At 33.8% G+C, this 23,850-nt stretch overlaps 1 protein-coding gene across 8 annotated transcripts in view; it reads right to left on the bottom strand.

Moving 5' to 3' along the window:
• The window catches only part of ADGRB3 (adhesion G protein-coupled receptor B3), a 735,954-nt gene that overhangs the window by 314,638 nt on the left and 397,466 nt on the right, over window positions 1–23,850 (bottom strand). For all 8 annotated transcript variants that reach the window (XM_023592015.3, XM_058306936.1, XM_004469489.3 and 5 more), the window contains 3 exons: window positions 12,386–12,535; window positions 11,464–11,539; window positions 1,554–1,656 (listed from right to left, as the gene is read on the bottom strand). In XM_023592015.3, coding sequence (XP_023447783.1) covers window positions 1,554–1,656; window positions 11,464–11,539; window positions 12,386–12,535 — 329 coding nt within the window. The remainder of the gene's footprint in view (window positions 1–1,553; window positions 1,657–11,463; window positions 11,540–12,385; window positions 12,536–23,850) is intronic.

Raw genomic sequence — 23,850 nt, 5'->3', positions numbered from 1 at the left:
AATGATTTTATTTCTACTTAAGAAGCTTTTATGAATGTTCACTTATAGAAGAGTCTTCCCTATAAGGAACATAGCACACATTATGACACTGTATTGCTTTTCCAGTAATTCTATAATTTTGATGCTGAGAATTAATGTTTCTTACTGTTGTCCCCAATGCTTGTAACTGGATAACATCACCAAGAAGAGCATTTTTTAAAAAATCAAATAAATAAATAAACATTTTTAAAACAAAGTTTTGAGCAAACAAATAAATAAATTTCTTATTCAGAAAGAATATAAAAGTACTCCCCATTTTCAGAGTAGTGAAGAGTTTAAGTCTATGCTAAGGTTTGAGGAGGTGGATACTATTGATGTTAGCTAGAGCCAGTGTGGTCACATCTCAGCAAAAGTAGGAAAACACCTAGGTAGTTTAAGTATTATTGGTGAAGTTTGAAAGTTATTGCTGAGAGATTTGCAGTTTTCATTAAATAATCTGGAAAGCCTGAGGCATCTTAGTAAAAACTGGTTCAGAGGGAAGATCAATGACATTTTTTAAAAAACCATGGTTGATTTCTTTGGGAAACCAGTAACTATACAAGAGCAGAAAACACACTGGCTTTGTAGCCTAAGGATATGAGTATAAATTCTGTTATGCCTTTTAATAACTATATGAACTTAGGAAGATACCTTAATCACTTTATCCTTAAATTTTCTTGTATATAAAGGTCAACATCTGGAAATTTTGCAAGGAATGAACAAATATGTACCTGTGAAGCACAAGACTGGTTTATTTCAATACAAGTTTTAATAAGAATCACCTTCCTTGCCCTTGCCCAACAATGATCTAAGTATTTAAAAAGAACATATAAATGATAAGGATATTTTAAATTTTTATATAGGAATGAGCAAGATCCAAAGAATTTCTATTGCAACTGAATGGATTTAAGAAAGAATTCTTGTCATTGTGGATTGAAGGTTTAGATTTAGGTCACCTGTACACCCACGTATATATCAGGAGCTTTTTTAGTACTTTTACATGCCGGCCACTTGCCCACCCTCCTGTTAATCAATTCCCCTTCTTATGTTTATAATTTCTATTGCCACATGTATCTTAAATTATGTTTTACTTGCCAGTCTTCCCCACCACCTAGTGATGCTGATTCATTCATCTTGTTCTTCCCCAGTGGCTAGCACAGATATGTCTCTCTATGTGTATATGTATGTGTATGTGTATGTGTATGTGTATGTGTATGTGTATGTCTATGTCTATGTCTATGTCTATGTCTATGTCTATGTCCATCCACATCCACATCCACATCCATATCCATATATATGTATAAATATATCTACAACCCTGAATACATTGAAGGTAGTTTTATAATGAAAAAAAGCATAGAATTATATGACATTCTGTTTCTATATAATATAGACTCATAACAAATTAATTAATCTGTAATTACAAAAATTCTAAACAAAAATGTGTCCTGGTCTTATAGGTCAAAGAATGATTGTTAATGTTCCTTAAAAAATATATTCTAAAAGCAGCTCAATGCCAGGTGGATGATACTTACATTAGCCAAATGTGCAAGTTCTATCTCCAGGAACGAATCAGTTGTTTTGGGTTCAGGCCTTATTGTGACCACGATGATTTTGGAATTAATGACAGTATAATTTCTGAAACAGATTAAGTATATTTTAAAAAGAGAAAGGACTGATATAAAATATGAATTATTACTGTCCAATATATGTTGGAATGACATGTTAAATAAATGCATCTTACAGAAAAATACAGACAGTTTAGACAAGTATATTTAAAAGGTAATACCAATATCACAGTATTTTCCATGGAGGTACTTTACATTTATTGTTACAAACAAACCCAGTCAGGAACTAGAAAACTTGGGGAAAAAAGCTATTGCTAAATGTTACCATTTTAGATGCAGGAAAGATAAAAAAGCAACAGCACTGACAAGCTTTCAATTACATAAATCTGATTCTTCTACAAGAGAGATGGATTGTAATTTCAAACCTTCAGGCAATGTTTAAATGAATATAATTCATTTATCTCAAGGTGGACCTAAGGGTTTGGTTCTCTAGGAAAACAAATATTCTTACAAAGTACTATCATGGCACTTTTTAGACTAGTTCTAAAATATATTAAGATGAATGATTGCTTTGGGGTATAGCAGGAAATCAAATAGCATTTAAAAATAAATAAATGCTATCACTAATTATTGATTTTCATTCATTACATCAATATTTACAGGCCACTGCTTTCTCTAAATATATTCAGTGTGAGGAACACATTGACCTTTTGAAATATCTTACCAAGTAGAGTTGACTCACAAAGAAGTTTTAATCGTATTTATAAGCTACAAAAATTATCCATAAATGTAATTTAACATATAAAACTTCATCAACTCTGTACTGCACATGTAAGTGGGTGTATAAAGCACTCCAGATGCTATTATTTAGGGATATAAAGATATACTTGTACTATTTGAAGAATATATTCATCTCCCTTTTTTGATTCAAAATAAATCAACTGTTCTTCCTTAGGGCATGTACTATTGTGGGGAATTCATATCAGGTATGAAATATAGGGTCATTTAACTTTTCTTCTTTTTTGTCTATTAAAGTATCATTTACAGATAATAAAATTCACCAATTTTAAGTGTGTGGGTTTAATGCTTTTTATAATTGTGTACAACTATTCACCACCACAATCAAGGCAGAGAATCAATTCCTTACCCTAAATAGTTTTCCCTTGAGTCACTTTGTACTCAATGCGTTCCCCGCATCTGTGTTTCCAGGTAACCATGGATATGCTGTCAAAAAATTTGCCTTTTCTGGAATTTCATGTAAATGGAATCATAAACTACACAGACTTTTTTGTTTGAATTCTGTGGTAGATTGAACTATGTACCCCAGAAAGGAGGGATAAATTTTTTATCTTGATCCATCCCTGTAGGTGTGAACCCATTGTAAATAGGAACTTTTGAAGATGATATTTTTAGTTAAGGTGTGGCCAACTGAATCAGTACACATCTTAATTCTCTTACTTGAGGCCTTTTAGAGAAGGTCACAGGGAAGAAACCACAGTGAGGAGCAGGAAGCTGGAAGTCAATGAAACCAGGAAGAGACAAGGGAAGATATCACCATGTGAGGGGAAAGCTACGGAATCCTAGGATTGCCTGCCAGCCAAAACTGTGGCTAACCTCTGGGGGAAGCCCGTGCTTTGACTTCTGTTGTGTGGTATTTGTCATATGGCTAGGAAACAGAAACAACTTCATTTACTTAGTGTAATGGTTCATTTTATTTATTTTTATTGTAATATTCCATGGTACTGACATACCACAATTTGTTGATCTATTCACTATTTAATGAATATAATTCCCTATAAAGAATAATTTTATGTAGACATATATTTTCATACATCCTGGGTAAATATTGAGGAGTGGAATTGCTGGGTCATGTAGAAAAGGCATGTTTAATACTGTAATTTACTGTCATACTATTTTCTAATGTGGCTGCACCATTGAATTCATTTAATTTTTATTTCATAGACAGTGTTGAATCTCACATTCTTTGTGATAATGTTTTCTATAATGGAATGGTCTTCAGAGGAAGATTTCAATAGTAAAGAATGCTGAGGTATGAAAACTCATTGCTGTAATTGTGGGAATTTACTGCATTCAATAAACTGCAATGGTAAACTATAGTAAACTAGATTCAGGAACTATAAACATTTTGAGTGGGATTAAAATTTTTAAAAACATTTTTATGTTTTTGCTTTAATACTGTCAAATAATAATTATTAAACACTAAGGAAACTGTGTGGTATTCAGTCTAATAGTAAATAGTAAAAAACAAAGCAAAAATGTGTTTGTGTTTTCCTTAGGGAGAAGGTAATTGCACACAGGAGCAGGTTAACTATCCTTTGTTTTACTTAATAGTAAATGAGTTAATTGAAGGTAAGCTGCTTTGAGAAGGATATAAAACTAAATCCTAAATACCAAGCTCTTTTTGCCAACTTATTCTTCCTTGTTTCTCTATTGAGTAAAAGAGATCAGGGGATCAAAGGAAGATAGGAATGAACACATCTGGGAGGTGAGAATGGGTACCTGATTCTACAGGTAGAGCTGACAGGGATCCCAAGAATGACAAGATATATGTGCCTTGGAATTGGAGAGAATACCTTCCTATCTCCACCAAAAAATTATGGAGGTTTATCCCAGAAAATAATAGCTCCTGAACACACAAATGCAAGCGACTTTTTCAGATTGACCTGAAAATATTTGATTTCTGGTTTGGTTACTTGAAACAAAAATATTTACATATCACCCAAATTCCATCTGCTCCTTTCTTCTCGTATTGTTTAATCCCATTTCCATGCTACAAATAAAACTCAATGGGGAACTGGATTTGGCTCAATGGATAGAGCATCTGCCTACCACATGGGAGGTCCAGGGTTCAAACCCTGTGATGAACTGGCCCACGTGCACTGCTGATGTGCACAAGGAGTGCCATGCCACACAGGGGTGTCCCCCGTGTAGGGGAGCCCCACATGCAAGGAGTACACCCCGTAAGGAGAGCTGCCAAGCATGAAAGAATTGCAGCCTGCCCAGGAGCGGTGCCGTGCACAAGGAGAGCTGACACAGCAAGATGATGCAACAAAAAGAAACACAGATTCCTGGTGCTGTGGACAAGAATACAAGCAGATGCAGAAGAACACACAACGAAGGGGCAGAGAGCAGACAACTGGGGGGAGGGCAATGGGCAGGGAAGGGGAGGGAAATAAAAAAATAAATCTTTAAAAAAAAGTAAGTCAATGACTGATAATTTTGATTAACAATTATTAGGTAACTTTGATAGCATACAAAAGTGTAAAGTTTATTGGAAAATACTGATGTGGATATTCTATACACAGTTTTGTTTTACTTTGTCAAAGATTTATTAAGTTCTTTTTGTGTGTTTGGCTTTGTGGAGATTTTGGTCCAGATCATCTGGCAAGCAAAATAGCTAAGATATGCAGCCCTCTGCAGGGTAGGTTATATGGTCTCAGATTCATCAACTACTCACCCGGTCCAGTGGAAAAACGTTCTTAGGGGACGTAGTCTACCATATGGCATTTGTTGTGTGTGCATGTATGTGTGTGTGTTTAGGGTGTACATGTTTGGAATACAATTAGGAAGGGATATGTTTAAATGCATTTACATAAATGATCTGCTTATCTCATTAGAGTGTGAGTACTCTCCCCTTTCTGTCACAACACAGTATCATGTGTTTTTCTCTACCACAGCATCCAGCAGGACTGTATTTCCTTCTACAATATTGTAAGCTCAATGAGGGCAAGATTTGTATCTATCATTTATTACCTCTCCATTCACATAAAACTTGCCACATTTTAGTTCTCAATACATGTTTGAATGGCTTGCTAAGTAATTACATACTAAAAAATATATTGAAACTTTGTTATTTTAAAATTTAATGTCAACATTATGATATTAAGATGCTTAATAAAGGAAATGAAAGCAAACTTGCGCTATGCAACAGCTTTCATTTAAAAAGTGTACAGTGTACAAAATTATCTTTAATTTATTCCATCAATTTATTCTAATTTGTATAAGTGAAAAGCTGGCTTCTAATGTGCCATGCATCTACTAATGCTTCCTGGCTTGGTATACGTTTGTATTCACGGCTAGGAAAGCAGAACTTATAGCCAAATGCATTTCATGACTAAAGTAATTAAGTTCTTTCTTGTCCTTGAAATTTGTGCTAACATTTAATATATGTGAGTTGTTCATTCAAAGGAGATGCTGCTTTTCTTCACAATTTTTGCAGTGGTAAGTTGCATAGGATACATGAACTCTCTCACAAAGAGTAAAAAAATGATTACAAAATGCAATCCACTGTTATAGACCATACATCAGTGGAGGGGACTATGGCACTAATAGTACAAATAAAGTATAGTCAGATAAGGTACAGAAAAATGACTTAATGATTTACTGAAAATTATTCAAATTACAGTAATTTCTTTTCATCTTTAGAATTATAGTTTTTATAACTTAAAAATTGAGAGTTTTTGAAAAGTTCCCCAACTTAAATAAAACCAGAATAAAATAATTTCATATAGTCTGGAAAGTAGGGGACTTCATCAAAATTAAGTATTTGCTCTTAAAACTAAAATCAGCTGATGGCTGCCAAGGTGCAGTATTGGTCTGACTCAGAGCTTTGAAAATTAATTTGACTTTTAGGTCACGTTTGCTAAGATTAGAACCTAATACAACAAAAACACTAAGTGATCAGAAATTTAAATTCACTTTCAAAAGCTGTGGCCAATTTAGGCTCAGATTCTTATAAATAATATGCTGATTATTATATACCTACATAATAATATACTATTTTAATAATATTACTTATGCAAATTTGTTATTTCCAAGGATAATGGATAATTTTAATTTCTAATGTCATCATTATAGGACACTATGAAAAGTTATAGAATGTCACAAAACAACAACATCTCTTTGCAAGCAAGATCTAAAGTTTAGGTCTTGAAGCTAAAGAACATGGCATTTAGAGAGAGCTGACTACTTCAGGCCAATTGCCTTCAGAGAGCAATGGTTTAATAGTAATTCTGTCTTCGTTTTTCTATTATTTCCAATATTATTTAGTTCAATTGCTTATCCCATTTGATTTTAATTCCTATAATATTAGGAACTCAAATGAGTTCATTTCCCAAATATGAAGAAATTTCAGCATCATTTATCTTTATTAGGTTGGTACGTTTGACAGCAAATTCATGTGATTTTGCATTATTGAAATTTGTTCCATTTTTAGAAAACAATTTTTGAACTACAATTGGCTTATGAGAAGGTTGGAGTTTTTCATTCATCTGTATATTTCCTGGCATTTTAATACTAAAGGGGAATTGGAATATGATCTTAGTTAGATTCTTTATAACATTTTGAATATTAATAGCTACATTAAATTGCCTTTTTTACAGGGCTACATTTTCATATGTATTATCAAGAAAATTACACATTGCTCACATATTCAGATATAAGACAGCTTTCCCCATAAAACTAGAACCTGCATTTATTAAAGAAATCAGAGAATGGATTGCTTACAACAGATTTTTGAGCCCTTGGCTTGAGTGTATGCTAGGGGACACTATTTTTTAGAGAACTAATTTCTTTAAGATAAATTCTTAGAAACGAAATTGTTGTGTCAATGACAATGCATTCTTAAGCCTCTTAATATTGTCAAATTAGTCTCAGTAAAGGTTATTCTTGTTAAAATTCTCACCAGCAGTTTATGAACTTGCCAGGCTGTGGGTATGCATGAATTACTTAATGTGAATATGGCCTGTCTTTAGGTAGCCTCACTTCCCCAAAGGACCCACTGGTCTGGGCAGGATCTCCACGATGGGAAGCACTTCCCTTGGACAGCCTTCATCTCTCAGGTCCCAAAATCATGAGGGTGTAAAGGAAGAGTGACAGCTTTAGGCCTTGGCCTCAACAGCCTGAGCTGGGGCCACTGGGCAGACCCTAGGACTCTCTGAATATACCCAGGCTTGGCCACCTGGTCACCTCCTTTCAATATTTTCTGTAGAAGATATGTGTGTATTCATTTACTAACTGTGGTAGTTTGAAGCTGTATGTATCCAGGAAAAACATGTTCTTAAACCCAATCCATTCCTATGGGTGTGACTGTATGGTAAGTAGGAAGATATGATGACGTTACAGCAGTTAAAGTGTGGCCCACCCACCTCAGACACCATGGGTCTTCATCTTGTTACTGGAGTCCTTCATAAGCAGAATGAAATCTATACATAGAGAGAGAAAGCCATAGAGGGAATAGCCAGAAGCTAAAACCAGTGGAACCCGGAGGGATAGGTAGAGCTCAGAAGAGGCTGCCCGGTTCCTTGCCATGTGACAAGTAATGGGCCCAGCCCTAGAAGGCCAATTTTCAGGGGAGAAAGCATTGCCTTGATGATGCCCTGATTTTGACTTTCTCTTAGCCTCAAAACATAAGCAAATAAATTATCACTGCATAAGCCAAACTATTGCATGGTATTTGCTTGAGCAGTTCAGGAAACTAAAACACTAACGAAGAAGGGCATGGTTTGCGTTGCTTAAAAGAATCAGGATCAGCTGCCATAGAGATAGGGAAATATAGAGGAAGATTCCTGCTTTAGGCAGACAGAAGACTTGAGTTACATTAGAACCCCATCACCTACTAACCCTATAACCTTAGGCCAGTTACTTAAATAATACAAATTTCAGTTTTCTCATTTCTAAAATGAGAATTCTGCATGAAACATACCTTTAAAGTGCCTTAGAGCACTGATATACTGTTTATAATTCTATATATACTGATATAATTTTTAATCTTAAGAGATTATTCTGAAGAAGAATAAAAGTGGGAGGCTGAGAATAGCACAGAGAATAGCCTTGAAAAGAGTTAATATCTTTTAATTAAAGGGCCAATTTGATCTTAATTGGAAGAAAGAAGACAGTGAAACAGTAAAATAAAAATGGTGGCTTGAAGTATAGTTGAATGCATTTTAGGGCAATAGAAGAAAAAGAATCTAAAAAGAGAATCAACATGCAGTTATTTTTGTTTTTTGTATGAAGGGAAATTTCTAATTTATATCTTTTCAAAACATTACATCAAATTCTCCTTCATAGTCCCCGTGAGGAAAATTTGCAAAATATTGTTTTAAAATGATGATATCAAAACATCACATTTCTGGAAACCTAACAGCAAACTTAAGATTTTTCTCTATATGGAAACTTGGCTTCAGAATCTCATCAGATAATTAGGAAGATGATTGCTGAGGAAAATATTTCACTAAAATTTGGTACATAATAACTAGCCATAAAGAACAAATCTATAATTTTTGTTTCTGTGTTGGATAAGGAGATATTTCTTTTTCTATTGGGTTCAGTTCACATAGTAAAACACATACTACAAAATGAATGAAATAAATGAATTTTATTAATCTGCTCCTGAATTTTTTTTATAGTATCAAAACCCTTTTTTTTTTTTTCAGCTTTTATGTACCTTATTCTTAAAAATGGTTTATAAAGGATATTCTTTCAGGATAGAAAACTTTTTTCCAAATACAGTATATAGTACTTTCTCGAAGAAATTTTTTAAAATGAGAAAATCAAGCCCAAGAGTGTTTGGTGGGTACATTGTTTATGCTCTATGAAAAAAGAAAAAGAAAAATGAGAAAAAAAAAAAAAATGAGAAGCAAAAGCTAGTATTTCACCTTTCTAAAAGTACAAACAAATATTTCATCCTCAGTATTTTATTGTCATCATTTCTGGTTAATGAGTCTAAAGGCGAATATAGTTTTCCTAGGAAGAGCTATTTTCAACTGTAATCATTTACCCAATTACTTTATACATAGGAAGAAAAGGTATACATGTTATAATTTTCATATATAAATTACAAGGGCCTCAGTCTGAAGAATATGTCAGAAACCACAATTTCACTACAATAAAGATAGGCACTGTTTGAAGTTGGAAAGAACCTTTGTGTTCATGCCCTACATTTTACATATAAAGGAAGTCAATGACTTGCCCAAGGGTTGATCTGAGTCCATTTGTGTCACAGAAGAGATTTGAATTTACTTCTCCCAATTATTCCCTGCTGTGTCCAGTAAATCATGGCGCTACTTTCTACCTACAAGGGGCAGTGGCCACTGCTTCTGCCAAGATTTTAAAAAAAAAGGACTGAACCACTACAAGGCTAATATTCCTAGATACAATGCCAGTTTCCTTGACTGCATCACTTCATGCACCTTGGAAATCCTGACTTCCTTTGTAAAGGTGAATGAGTTCTGTGGTTTAATATAAAACCAATTAATCATAATGCAACATTGTTGGAAAACTAGGAGGGTAACTAATTCACAATCTAAAGCATTTTATGTCGAATATTTCATTTGCATTTACTATATTCCTCAGCAGTTAACAGGGTGAACATAAATGTGCTTCTATTTTAAAGCTGAACTGGAGGCAGAAAATTCCTGAGTGACCTCGGTAAGTGGATAAAACTCTCATCACTTTAAAATTGAAATTAAAACCTGTCATCTGATTTTAAGCTAACATCTAGTCTAGAATTCTAAAAAGATAAGTTTTACACAAACAAGACCCCTTTAGAAATAAGCGTTTAAATTTGAGTATCTGGGAACTTTTACATTTAGCACACCTCTCCTCACATGAACATCATAAGCTAAGGCAATGCAACTATACATTGACTTTATCTGTGAGTTACTGTATATATCATCGTATTTTAATAGAAAGCTTTGGAAAAGTTCAAGTGAAGTCATTAGATTTAAAAAAAAATTATATTAATAAACAGACATAAACCAGTCTAAATTCAGGAAGACTAAATTCCATTGAGAGGAGAAGGAAATTAAGGAAAAGGCTACACTCTCCCTTGGTTCTCTCTGGTTAAAGGAGAACCTGTTTTGCGTCATGGATTTTCAATGACTCATCAACTATATAAAGTGATTCACAAAGAAGGATTTTCTCCAAAGAATTGTGACTACTCCCTGTAATTGCACAAAATGTTGCTGCTTCCTTGGGAGACATTTTCCTGCTGGACTGAATTCTAATTGTTTTTATTTATTAGACTATTTGTTATGCCCTGGTATAACTCTGCACATCATTCAGTCTCTCCTCTCTAATATCTTGAAGCTTTAAAGATTCATGAGGGCATAAGACTCTGCAAACATGGCTGTATTTAAGGAGGATGCAACTTTGTCTCAGGACTCCAAGATGAGGTGTGAAGGAAACAGGTAGTTGTCAATGACACTGTTGTTCAAATAGATGTGAATGATGTTCTCTGTGAGACTTGGTAAAATAGCAGACAGTAAATAAAATAAATTAATGTTGATAGAATTACTATTTGTAATTGTTTCTGTTATGGTCTGGTAGGAAAGAAATCAATGGATTTCTTCCAAAAAGAGTCCCCTAATTGAACAATAGCATTTTCTTCTTAATGTAGTTGTCATTGAAAATTTATTTAGAAGCAAATTGAGATCTTGTGTAAATGAAGAACAAAAGCATGTATTCCCAGTCATTGTGACAGTGCTTTAATTTTGTGTAATGTTGATAAAGAGTAACATTAAGTATAAATAGAGAAGACAAATTAATTTTACAATGACCCATTCTATTATAGAGACTCAGAGTTTTTCTTTTTTCTTTTTTCAATCTTAAGGCAAGTCATGATTAGTTACAAAAGAATCGCAGGGCTATAATCAGACACCAAAATTGTCTTATCTAGTTGTTTTGAAATGCATAATATGCTAACGACCTGTTCATTAAATTGGTGTTTTCTATTTCATTTCAGATAAATCCCTTTGTCTTAGGAAAGCTTATTTGACTGTTTTCATAGAATGAGTTAAAATCACATTTTTAGAATAATTTTTAAAAGATTACAACAATTTATTACTTTGTAGCTTACCTCAACGTGGGCAAAATAAGATCTAAGTTTTTGTATAGCACTGCTCCAAGTACAAACACAGATGATTCATCTAATTCTAGAAAGAAGAAAATGTTTTAAAAATTAGCAAAAAAAAAAATACTATGTCTTAAAAAACTTTAATCTGTTAATTATAAGGGATTCCAGTACTTGCTGATGCAAAACTGAAGCCAGGTAGAAGAAATGCCTTCCTAATCACGCAAGGGCAACGTTAGCCCACACACCCCATATACCCTGCACATTAATGGCTCTGGAAGATGAGTTCTCAGTGGTCTGCATCATGAAGTAGCTTTCTTCCACCAGGATGAGACCAGAAGCTGCTTTAGTTGCAGCTAAAGAGTTCAAATTTCCAGTGATATGGGGGAGGGAGTCAATTATCTTCTGGAGCATGGCCAAAATCTCTAAGGTGAGAATTAGCTCACAGTGTTCCTTTGAAAAAGCCAAATAATTTTAAAGATGATTGAAGATGTTCTTAATGATTTTTTTCTTAAATTTACTTGTGCACACCAAAATTGCATCCACAAATCAAAGTAAATTTTAATGAGGCAGAGATAAAAATGATTTGCATGGAAGATGTATCACTTTGATACCTAAAGTTAAAATATAAGTGCTTTGCACTGGAATAAGATTGTCAACACTGGAACTTGACCACGTCAAGCTTAGGTCTATAATTTGTATTTATATTCTGATTTTTTATTTTATTTTTTACCATTTTAATAGGCCCTTTCTGGTAGTAAATCTAGAAGTTTAAAGATCAGTTCTCTATATTTCTAAAATTAGCTTGGAATCATGATTTCAAACCATGACTAAATTATTTGATGTATGGCATTTATAGCTAGTTTCTTATTAAATAACCTTATCATAAAATATTTTGTACAAAGCTCAACTTATTTTATATATTTACCTTTTGATGACACTGGAGTGAAGATACTTTTTGGAATCACTACTCTATCTTCTGAGTTTCTTGCCCAGTCAACCATTCCTTTCCGTCCTTTCATTGGGAAGTTGATGTCTGTTAGAACAGAGGCTGCAGGTAGCTTCTGAATGCTAGCCACTAATAAAAGGAAAAAGAAAAACACAGTCATATAAAATCTTGCTTTCTTTTTCAGTGTAATAACAATAAGACAAATTAAACTTTAAGGTATACATAAAATAATATTTCAATTCAAAATTATGGTTGGCACAGTCACAAGGTCGACCTCTTTCTTTTTATTAAAGATCAGTTTTAGATTTCCATTCCAATTGCTAGCAGATCATAATGTATTTTGTTCATTACCACACCTGACTAATAGATTGAAATTTGCATTTAAATCTGAACTTTTTCTTCTGAACACATTTTCTGCATTTACATTTGAATGTTGTCTTTGGAACAATTTTTAACCAATTAGATGGAGCACCATGAAGACATGGAGAATAAAGACATACTGCTCTAGGAGACAAAACTGTCAGAATCCATATAAGGAAGCACAAATAATGCCATAACCACTGAGTCAATATTATGTGGTAATATTCATCAAATAGGTTAATAATAAAAAACAATTCTTAAAACTTGCCCTTACAACCAAATGTAAGAAATGTATATGTGTCAGTGGAGAACCATGTCTTTACTAAAAATAAAGATTTTAACATGCATTGAGAAAACTCGTGGATGATATATGTTTTGGTGACGTCTGAATATATATTTTAATGTATATTAGTTATATATTATATGTAATAATATATAATAAAACTATATGATACTACTTCAGCATTTATAGATAATATATATTTTCAATTAAGAAAGATAATTTGTAAAACTTTTACGTACTTACGCTACATTAATGTTTACAAATGCCTGATGGAGGATTTAAATAAAAAGGTGATGGGGAAAACTATAAAAGCCATCACAATAGGAAAGTTAAAGTAGGAAACAATTAGCCTTCTCATAAGTGGATTTTATTTTTGAAGGTACTTGTAATTTAAATCAAGAGAGGATGAAAATTAAGAATTTAACAATATTATATGTTTAAATATATTACTGTACCACTAGCTTAATTCCAAATTAAATTGGTTATGTATTACGGTGTCACATTAATGAAATCTGAAATCGTATTTTGTTGAAGCTCTTCCAGGCTATTATACACAGCCATTATCAGCACAGGAAGGAATTTCATTTGGCTTCTAATTTGACATACTAAGCTTAAAAGAGGATTTTGTAACGGAAAATTGAAGGAAAAAGCGTTCTGGGTACCAAAGAAGAATGTTAAATGCTGCTTTGGGATAACAGCTCTAATTATTTTAGTTCCTTTAACTTTTGAAAAAATATGCTCCTTGCTGTCCATAATTAGCTCACTCATGTGTCCCCAAAGAGCCTAAATCCCCACTCACTTAGTGGACAGATCAGCACATGGGTGGCACATCCTTTCTTAACAGCCCCAATGTAAAAAACTAAGTTCATCCACTTTGAAATTCCTTAACTCTAACCTTGGTTGCCTTGTGAGCTAGAAATTTATTTCAGCTCACTGATGTGAAAACTGAGGAAAAGAAAGGGAAGTTTTCTGGATTGTCACATAAATATATTCTATTATAAAGTAAAATAAACATGGGATAAATTGTCAGGTCCTGATGTCTACTAATTTCTCTCTTTCTACACACATTGGATACAAAGCAAGCAAACAAACAAAAAGCGATTAACAAATGGAGGAAGCATATTTCTATACTAACTATTCATCACTTTCTCCTGAGCTAGTCTAATATGCTACATTAAATCTATAAAAATGTTATCGTTATATATGCATTAACTCACTTAATGAAATGCCATCTATACTTCAATTAGTTGTTCACTGGCCTTTAAATTATGACTGCATAGATTAGATTGTACCTGTAAACATAGTCTTGATTAAAAAAAAATATAAATCAATTAGAATCACTTGAATTTGTTCAACATAGTCCTTTAAATTACATACTACTAAGAATATTACATGTGTTTTATTTGCACAAAAACACACATTCATTCATTCATTATTCTAGGAATGCAATCCTTAAAGTGAGATTAAATTTTCAGTAATTCCATTATAAAAAGGGATATGACATCATAGACCGATGGGATTCAAATACTTGCCTTCAAGTTACCAATATACATGTTTTTAAATATCTGAAGTATTTAAAATTATAAATCTTTACCCCAAACCTGCATAGGCAGAAGCCTAGAACCACACCATGGTTCTTCATGACCAAGTGATTAATGAGAAAATGTATTTCCATATAATAAACGTAACTTAAAGATGATTTTTATTTCTTCTTTCCTTTAGTTCCTATACTAGACTCTTAGACCAATCCCCAATCTCTTCCCTTCTTTGCTGAGTTTAATTGTTCAAAATCCTTAGGTAAAAGTTAGATACAGTTAGAGTTAAGGCTTATATAGTAAGTGAATACCAAATAGGTAAGTTTCCAAAATTAATGCTTTTAACTATATTTAGACTATATATATGTCATGTCCAGTGCTGACAAAGGAACATAAATGCAAAATGTAAGTGTACAATCTACATATGTAGTTTCTGCATAACTGATGCATTAAAACCAATTACTGTGGGAATTTAGATGATGAGGCATCTTTCCTCAAAAACTGAGAAAATATCTCTTTTTTTTAAAGAAGAGTACAAAAGCACTTAGAAAAAAACTCAAAGGACACCGTGTCCCTGAACAAATAGGCACATCTGGAATGCTCCAAGAATTATTCTAAATTCACTGTATCGTGTTTTCACTATAACACTAGATTTGATTTCTTATGCAATAAAAACAGGTGATTCATCATTGATAAACCTTGGAACAAAAGCAGCTTCACTTCCATTTTGCAATTTTAATACTTTCATTTTGAATTTGGATTCACAATGAAAAAATTCATTTGAAAACATCATGACTGTTATTGGTCAATCTCTTACAGGATTCAGATTCGGTATTGATATTTGCTCAACAGAGAGCAGAAGGGAAATTTTACAAATGGGGCTAAAAGCTCATGAAACACTTTACATGGGAACCCCTAAGCCTCTCCCCTTTGGCTCATCAAAGCAAGCGGGTACTACTAATCTTGTTCCTGAGGGAAATCATGAGGTTTTTGCCCTTATTGAACTCCTGGATGGTGGGGACTCTGTCTTATTCATCCTTGTATGAAAAGCTACACATAGAAGTTAAAGTTTGTTAATTTGATACTTCAGCTGAATAATGGGCAGGAATGGAAGGTAAAGACTAGAGAACAAGCAAGCAAGAGGACATAGGTGAATACTGTGGGGATGAGTGAAATAAATGGACCGATAGAGGCCAATAGAGGAAAATGGCAGGATACAAGAGTGGCTTATGTGTGACTCTGGATTTGGAGACTGGATTCATATCCCTGAATTTTTAAGGTAACCATATATCATAGTTTTCATGAGCCAAGTCCCCATTTATCCCAGCTGTTTTGCATAATTATCAATAGCATCCTCTTTCATTCTCAAAATTCTCTCTTTAGAAGATAAATTATTCATTCAGCTTAAAAACGGTGGCCCCAGGCAAGTTGCCTCTCCTCTTTGTGCCTCAGTTTCCTCTTCTGTAACATGAGAATAATAATATTATCTATCTCCTTGGGGCTGTTAGCAGATTAACTATTTCGTTTTCAGTATGTGGGTAATCTCATTCCTAAGGTCACTAACTTTAACACAATATGGAACATACACTGAGGTGGCTCAAATGGACCTGAATATGGGAAAACCTGTTCTAATAACAATAGCCAACACTTACCCAGCACTGCCCATGTACAAGCACCTCACATTCTGTAGCACTCAATTAAAATGATTAGAGAAAATACAAGGGCAACAGTGCCTCATACCATAAACAAAGGTGTTGGGAGATATAAAAGAAATTTAAAGGCTGCTTCAAAACTTCACTTTTTATTGTTTCCTTATATTGATGTTCTTGATATATTTAAAGTTCGCATCATTTTTCATATGGATTCAGAAGGAACAAGTTACAATCTGAGTCTAGATTCATTAATATTAGAAAATTGCCCAGTCATCAAAAAGGAATTGTTAGTGGAGGGCATCACTTAACATCACTAGATGGTCAACTGCACAGTTTGAAATCTAGTAAGAAAAATCTAGAGGGGGATATGATACACTGTCCCAGTGGATCAAAAGCAACTATTAGTTTTATTTGTGTACCCAAAGAAAGCACATGGGGTTGTGCCAGTCATACATGCAGTGTAACCCTTTGGAATTTGATAGTTTAAAAACCCATGATTTTTGTATTTATATGTCATTATCGAATGCCTCATAAAATACTAGAAGCATTTGGGAGGGAAAGAAGGAATAGTGGATATTTACTGAGCAGATGCCTTGACCTTAACACTCTTCACTCATTCCTTAATTCAATCAATAAGAATTGATCAAATGCCTCCCTCCTCTATGCCAGGCCATGTTCTTAGCACAGAACTTGGCCAGGTGCTTTACCTAGGATATCTTATATGATATTCAAAAAAAACTCCACGAGACATTGTTATTATCAATATCCTCATTGTAATCAGTACCTTCAGGAAAAATCAGGAAGCAGAGACTTTGTTTAAGTCACTTCCCCAAAGTCATGCAGGTCATAAGGTATAACACTGTGATTCAAACCCCAGCTGGCCTGGGATTTGTCCAGGAGCCTGGATTCATATCCTTGATATTTTAGGGGAACCACACATCTTAGTTTTCATGGGCTAGTCCCCTTTCACCCCTGCTGTTTTGTAGAGTTGTAATAATACCCTCTTTCACTCTCAAAATTCTCTCTTTAGAACATAAATTATACATTCAGCTAATAGGTTGCATGACTCTGGGCTAGTTGCCTAAACCTCATTGTGCCTCAGTTTCTTCTTCTATAACATAATAATAATAATATTATCTATCTTATTGGACTGTTCTTTTCAGTGTGAAAATAAAAAAATCATATACACTATTTGTGGAATACCAACTTCAAATTCTGTTCTTTAGTTTTTTAATCCCTCAGTCATGACTCTGGGCAGCAGGTCATATTCTAATTTCTGTTCATTGTCTTTCTGGCAGATTTATAGTGCTTTCTATGGAGGACTTCCTCGACTTCCTCTCAGGTGAATCTCCTACCTCCCCACCATGTACTAAAGCCCTACACATGGCTCTTGCTCAAGCTGAACTGCCCTGTACAGGGGTTGGCGAACTACAACTCACAGTCCAAATCTATCCCACAGGGTATTTTTGTTTTTTGTTTGTTTGGTTTGTAAATTAAGAATGGTTTTCACATTTTTAAATGATTGAAAAAATTAAAAAAAATATTATTTCTTGACATGTGAAAGTTATGTGAAAGTCAAATTTTAGTGTCCATAAATAAAAATTTTTTTGGAGTACAGCCACACTTTTTGTTTCCTTACTGGCTATGGCTACTTTTGTGTTACAATGGAAGAGTCAAATAGTTGCAGCAGAGACTGTATGGCCACTGGTAAGGTGGGATTTATGCAAATCCTAAAGTATTTACTACCTGTCCTTTTACAGAAAAAGTTTGCTGATGCCTGTTCTAACCATACTTTAGATAAGGTATTTTTGAATATGATAATTTTTCTTTAAAGAAAAATATATTATAAAAGCATCTCATTTTCTGCATTTATTCTTTTATCTATTGCATGTTCTTTGTATTGCCTTATTTTTTCTATGCTTCACAGTACAGAGCAGGGAAATTTAAGCTGATTACACCAATTTCCTTTTGATTTTCCAAAAGGGCATGTTTTATGGCTTTTCAGAAACAGGCACTTATGAATGTTAATCTTCTCTACACAGGTAGGTCATGATTTTTGCTTCTAACATGAATAAAATATAAAATGTGATACAGGAAGTAGCAAAAGTAAAAAGTCAATATTGAAAATGCTTTTGGAAATAACTTGTCCCTACCTCCCATTATCTGACCAATGGAATTAAGGAAAGAAGTCCTGCAGTAAGGAACATCAAGTGATAATCAACCAACTATTTTTAAAAATGAGAGTTTTTAATGCAGAATTTTTGACTGTAGATATATGAAGTTATTATATGCTATACCATTTCTGAGGTTTAAGGATGCTTAAATCTTATTAGAATAACAAGTTAGGGACATATGAAGAATTAGTTACCCAAAAGACAGAAATCAACAAGGGAAGGCAACAAGATAAAGGGCTTCTCAAAGTAGTGAATGAGCCCCTTCTAGAACAGGAGCAATGGCAAGTTCTATGACTTGACAAGAGAAAAGAGATCATTCATCCAGTAAATTTTTATTGACCCTTTAGATTATTCTAAGCACAATGCTAGTATCTGAGAATTTAACAATTGAACAATAGAAACAAAGTCTTTAACCTTAAAAAGCTCATAGTCTAGTGGGGAAAAAACTATTGGTAGGTAAATAAACAATTCAGACAATTCTAGATATGCGATGGTTGCCATAAAGGAAATGATGAGATGGAGCCCTGGCTGGGCCAAGAGAGGCCTCTCTGAGGAGGTATCATCTGGCCTTATATCTGAGGAGAAGTATGAAGTGTGGGAGGAGGAAACAGCCTAGGAGATCCATATTATGTTCCTAAAGAATCTGAATAGCTAAGAGAATGGAAAAGGCATCCAGGTAGAAGGATGGGCATGGGCAAAGGCCCCAGACCAGGAAGCTTAAGGTAACTTGAGGAAATAGCTAGAAACCTTTTTTTTCAAAGGCAAAAAAATTAGGTAGAGAAGAAGCAGAATAAAAGGCTAAGAATACTATTATAGACTAAATCATCTGAAAATCAATCACACTTAAATTGGGTGTCTTCTAATTAGAAGTAATAGTTGATAATGTAGATATAGATATGTTCTCCTAAACACAGAAGTCAATGGACAGATTCATTCATTAAACACACATTAATTAACCCCCAATACATGCCAGTCACAGTTCTAGGCACTGCGAATACACCAGTGAACAAAACAAAGTCCCTGTCCTCTTGGAGCTGACATGCTATTTGAGGATCTCTAATAAACAAAACCAGATAGAATATCAGTAACAATAAATGAGGTGATAAATAATGAAGGATGGGGTTTGGAAGCTACATTAAAGAGGAAAGCTATCAGTAAGGTGGGACTTAGGCAGACATCAGAATGAAGTGAGGTGGTGAGCTAGGCAGATATAGAGATGGCAGCAAAAAGACGAGAAGTGAAGATTAGGAAAGGTCCACTTTTAGAGGATGAAGAGAAATAAACAGGGAAAGAGAAAATAAATGATCAGAGAAAGAGTGAAGACAATCCAGGAATGGAGAGATGTATTTTAATAATGAGAGAATAATCACAAGAACCAATAGAGATTATGGAGAATGAAGAAAGGACACTGTACTTAAAAAAGATGAAGACCATACACTAAAATTAGTTTGAAGCTATGCTATAAACAGAAGTCAGCAAAATTTTTCTATAAAGGATAAAAAAGTAAATATTTTCAGCTTTGCAGGCCACTTGAGCCCATTCGTTACCATGTACCTCCACCATCATGGTGTGACAGCAGCTATAGACAATATGTAATGAATAATCAAGGTAAGGAAATGTAACATTTAATCATATAAAAAATTGCATTACATGGCCAATATTAAGTGCTTCTATAGCAACATTTGAGCAAATGTTTACTGGGAAGAATCCTTGATTTCCCCCACCAATGCATTTTCTTACCTAGTCTCCTTCATTTTACTGGAAGGGGTCACCACCTGTGCAGATCTTCAAACAAAAATCTGGGAGTTATTCTTAACTAGTGGCTTTCCCTCAATCTGTCAAACCATCTTCTCAGTACTATTCCTAAAATGTGCCCTAAGTCACCGTTCTTCCCTTCATCTCCATCCCACAATGTCCTGGAAGCCATCAGCATCTCTTACCTGGAGTAATTCAAGAGGTACTTGACTGGCCTTCTTGATTTCTACACGTCCCCTTAATTCCTTCTTCTCTCAGAAACCAGAGTGACCTTCTAAGCATGTAAATCAGATGATGTTGTTCCCTGACTTGAAACAATTCTGTCTTGTTTAGTAACTTTTAGTAACTCTGATCATACTATGCAGGTCTTTTCATTCTTACCACAGGATTTTTACCCTCTGTCTAGAACATTATTTACTTATTATCCTCAGGGCCCTGCTTCATTAATTCCTTAGCCTGGGCTTCCCTATACATCCCAGCTAAAGAGATCCAATTTCTCAGTTCTGTTATTTCTTCCTGTTTACAGTTAGTATTGTCCAGTTTATGTATACTTGCTTATTATCTGCCTCCCACTCTAGACTTCGGTTCCAAAACGGCAGGCATTTTCCCCTTATATTTTTGCATGCTATATGCATCTTAGCATATAGTCAGTGTGACATAAAACTGCACATCTTTTTAGGATGTGACCTACCAAAGGCCCAATAGGAGGCAGAAGGTTGTGTTTTAGGTGATAACTTTATACCCTGGACTCAAACAGGCCTAGATTTCCATTTACTTTATGAGGTTTGGCAAATCATTTAATTGCTCTTTTGTTTATCCATCTACAAAAATAGAAGATTAAGCCTAATGCAGTTTAGCTCTCTCCCTATACTCAGTAGGGCCTAATAACTTGCCAATTTGCTTCTATTCTTCATCTCAACCCTTCTCTGCCTCGTGTAATATACTGTGAAAGATCCAAAGTTAAAGAGAAAGTGTTTTTACATGGAAAGAGATTACAATCTAATCAAAGAACTATTTTACACAAATATCATCAGAATGAGCAAAACTGGTAAAGGAGTTTTTCTTCTGATCTCCAGACCTGTCTGCCTGACCTTTCAATTGAGTGTCTTCAACCTCAACCACAGCATATTCAAAGAATAACTGTTTATTTCCACTTATCCTTCATCAAACTGTGCATGACCTATGCAATTTTTACCATGTCTTTAAAGAGTACCTCCATCTACCCTCTTTCAAGACAGCACCTACAGGTTATCTGTGACAAGTCCACATGCTCACCCACTGAATCTTATTCATCACTCTGCTTGCCATTTCTGCTCCTGAACTATATCATAAAGTTGTTTTTAATTTCCGTCATCACTGCTTCACATTTGTCCATCAAATCTTGTGTCAATTAAAAAAACTCTGTATGTTCTCTGCTTCCATTTTTGTTCCTTTTCCATCCACTCTCCAAAATGCAGTCAGAATAATTTTAAATCATAACTTGAATGATGTTATTCTCCAATGGTTTCCTGTCACATTTGTTTATGATACAAAATCCTTTCCATGTCCTGGCACTTGACTTCTTCAATGTTAGTTCATGACTTTTTCCTTTAACAACTATCTTCTAATTCATATTTGCCTTCTTTTATTCCATACCAACTAGTTTCCAGCTAATTCTTACTTAACTTTCAGAGTCTTGGCTTCAAGATATTGGGTAGTAGTTGCAACCAGTTTTGTAGCTAGTGCCACAAAGTTCACTGTAATTAAGTTAGAATTCTTGGTTGGTATCTCATATCATTTATCACAATTTTAATTGTATCTATGTATCTATTTATCTATCTATATGTATTTTAGATTAAGTTCTTTTTCTTCATATCAGCACAATGTTAATTATTTGAATTATTTATTCATTTATCTATATCAATTTTTGCATTTAATAGTTTAATATCTGTCTTCCCCACCAGAGCATGAGCTCTATCAGGGCAGAGATTGGGCCTATTCAGTTCATCACTTTGCTCTCAGAGCTTAGTTGGTACATGGCGGGTATTTAATATATACTGGTTAAATATAATGAATGAAAAAAAATGAAAAGCAGAAGATAGGGGAAGGAAATTGAGCATGGTTCAGTCCATGATCTATGGGGAAAGATTATGAAAATAAGATCAGGGAGGTGATTTTGGGTTGTTCCTACAATTTAAGCCATTTCTTGTCACCAAAAAGAAACAGTGAGCTTTATGCATTTTTCAAAATAGGGAGAATCAGGTCAGGTACATGTGCCATTGTAATTTTCTGAAGAAAGAGGAGGGGGAAAAAGCAGTAACAGAAGTACCATTTACTTAATATGTCAGCACCAAGCACGAGTGCTTGACCTCATTTGATCCCATAGCACTCTCTGAACCAAGCACAGCTAACTGTATTTCATAGATTATTTTTTTTAAATCATTATGCTACATATTTTAGATCCTAATTATATGATAGAAGAGATCCATGAGTTTCAAGCTAGAATTAAAAACAAACCAAAAAATGACTATTGAAAAAATTATTACATCTACTCTATATTTGTAAACATCATTTCTTTCCCATCTCAGTGAACAATCTCATTAAGGTAACTGAAGATCAGAAAATAGTTTTTGGTTTTTAATTACCAAACCAAAAATACCCCCCCCCACAAAAAAAATGGTTTACCCACCCCTCACAAACATATAAAAACACACCCTCAAAGATTAAATTGAATGCTCTGTTACACTAAAAATAAATTATACTAACTTAAAAAGGGCATTTCACCCGATTACAATTTTGCTTCAGCTATATAATCTATATTATAGTACACAATAATACATGTTTACTTTTCTATTAAGAAATTGTTATTTTCAAAATATCCCATAATACTACGATGGTGTATTCTAAAAAATAAAAAAGATTTTCAGAATGAACTTTAAAGGCGTTAGAAGTTATTATAATTAGTAGAATGTTATTCTTCTTTAAGGACAAGGACAAGGAAAGAATTTGGCAGAGTTAAGAAAAGCTAGAAAAGAAATAATAAGGCAGTGAGTTTGGAGAAAGTAAAAGGAAACTACATAGAAAAAAAACTGAGAGTGGAGTTAAGGCTCTCAAATAATGGAGACAGATTCTTCAAAAGGAGGAAGGTTCCTATTTCAAAGAGGAATAATGTAGCCCAAATGGATATTGAAGATGACTATTAAAGGTTTTCTTTCATAATGGCAAAGAAAATGCTTTGGTATCTTAGTCTCAATTATTTCCCTATGTACCCCTACTGCAATTTAGAACTCTATTAACTTCAATGAATCAGGTTTTGTTTGAATTCAGACTATATATTTGGAAAAATAACCTATTTATCCACTGTAAATCATTCCCTTATGAACCATTCAGTCCCAACAACTATAATATTCTATTTTATAGTATACTCAGCTATTCCTTGAATATAATACTGCCCAGCATATAAAATATACACTTAAAAGCTTATTATTTTTAGATTTTTAATTCCATTTACTTTTAATTTAAAAGCATCTTCCTTTTTAACATAACTTTAAAATGTATCTTAATTTTCCCCTAAATACAAAGTATGAGTTTTAATGGTATTAAAACAACTGTATTCCAGGTTCAAACACTGATAGATATTCTAGAAAAGACACACACAAACACATATACACATGCTTACATATGCTCTATCACTCAAGAGATACAT

Source organism: Dasypus novemcinctus, chromosome 11, assembly GCF_030445035.2.
Source record: "Dasypus novemcinctus isolate mDasNov1 chromosome 11, mDasNov1.1.hap2, whole genome shotgun sequence".
Classification (NCBI taxonomy): Eukaryota; Metazoa; Chordata; class Mammalia; order Cingulata; family Dasypodidae; genus Dasypus; species Dasypus novemcinctus.
The sequence above is the reverse complement of the archived record's forward strand: the minus strand, read 5'-3'. Positions and strand labels throughout refer to the sequence as shown.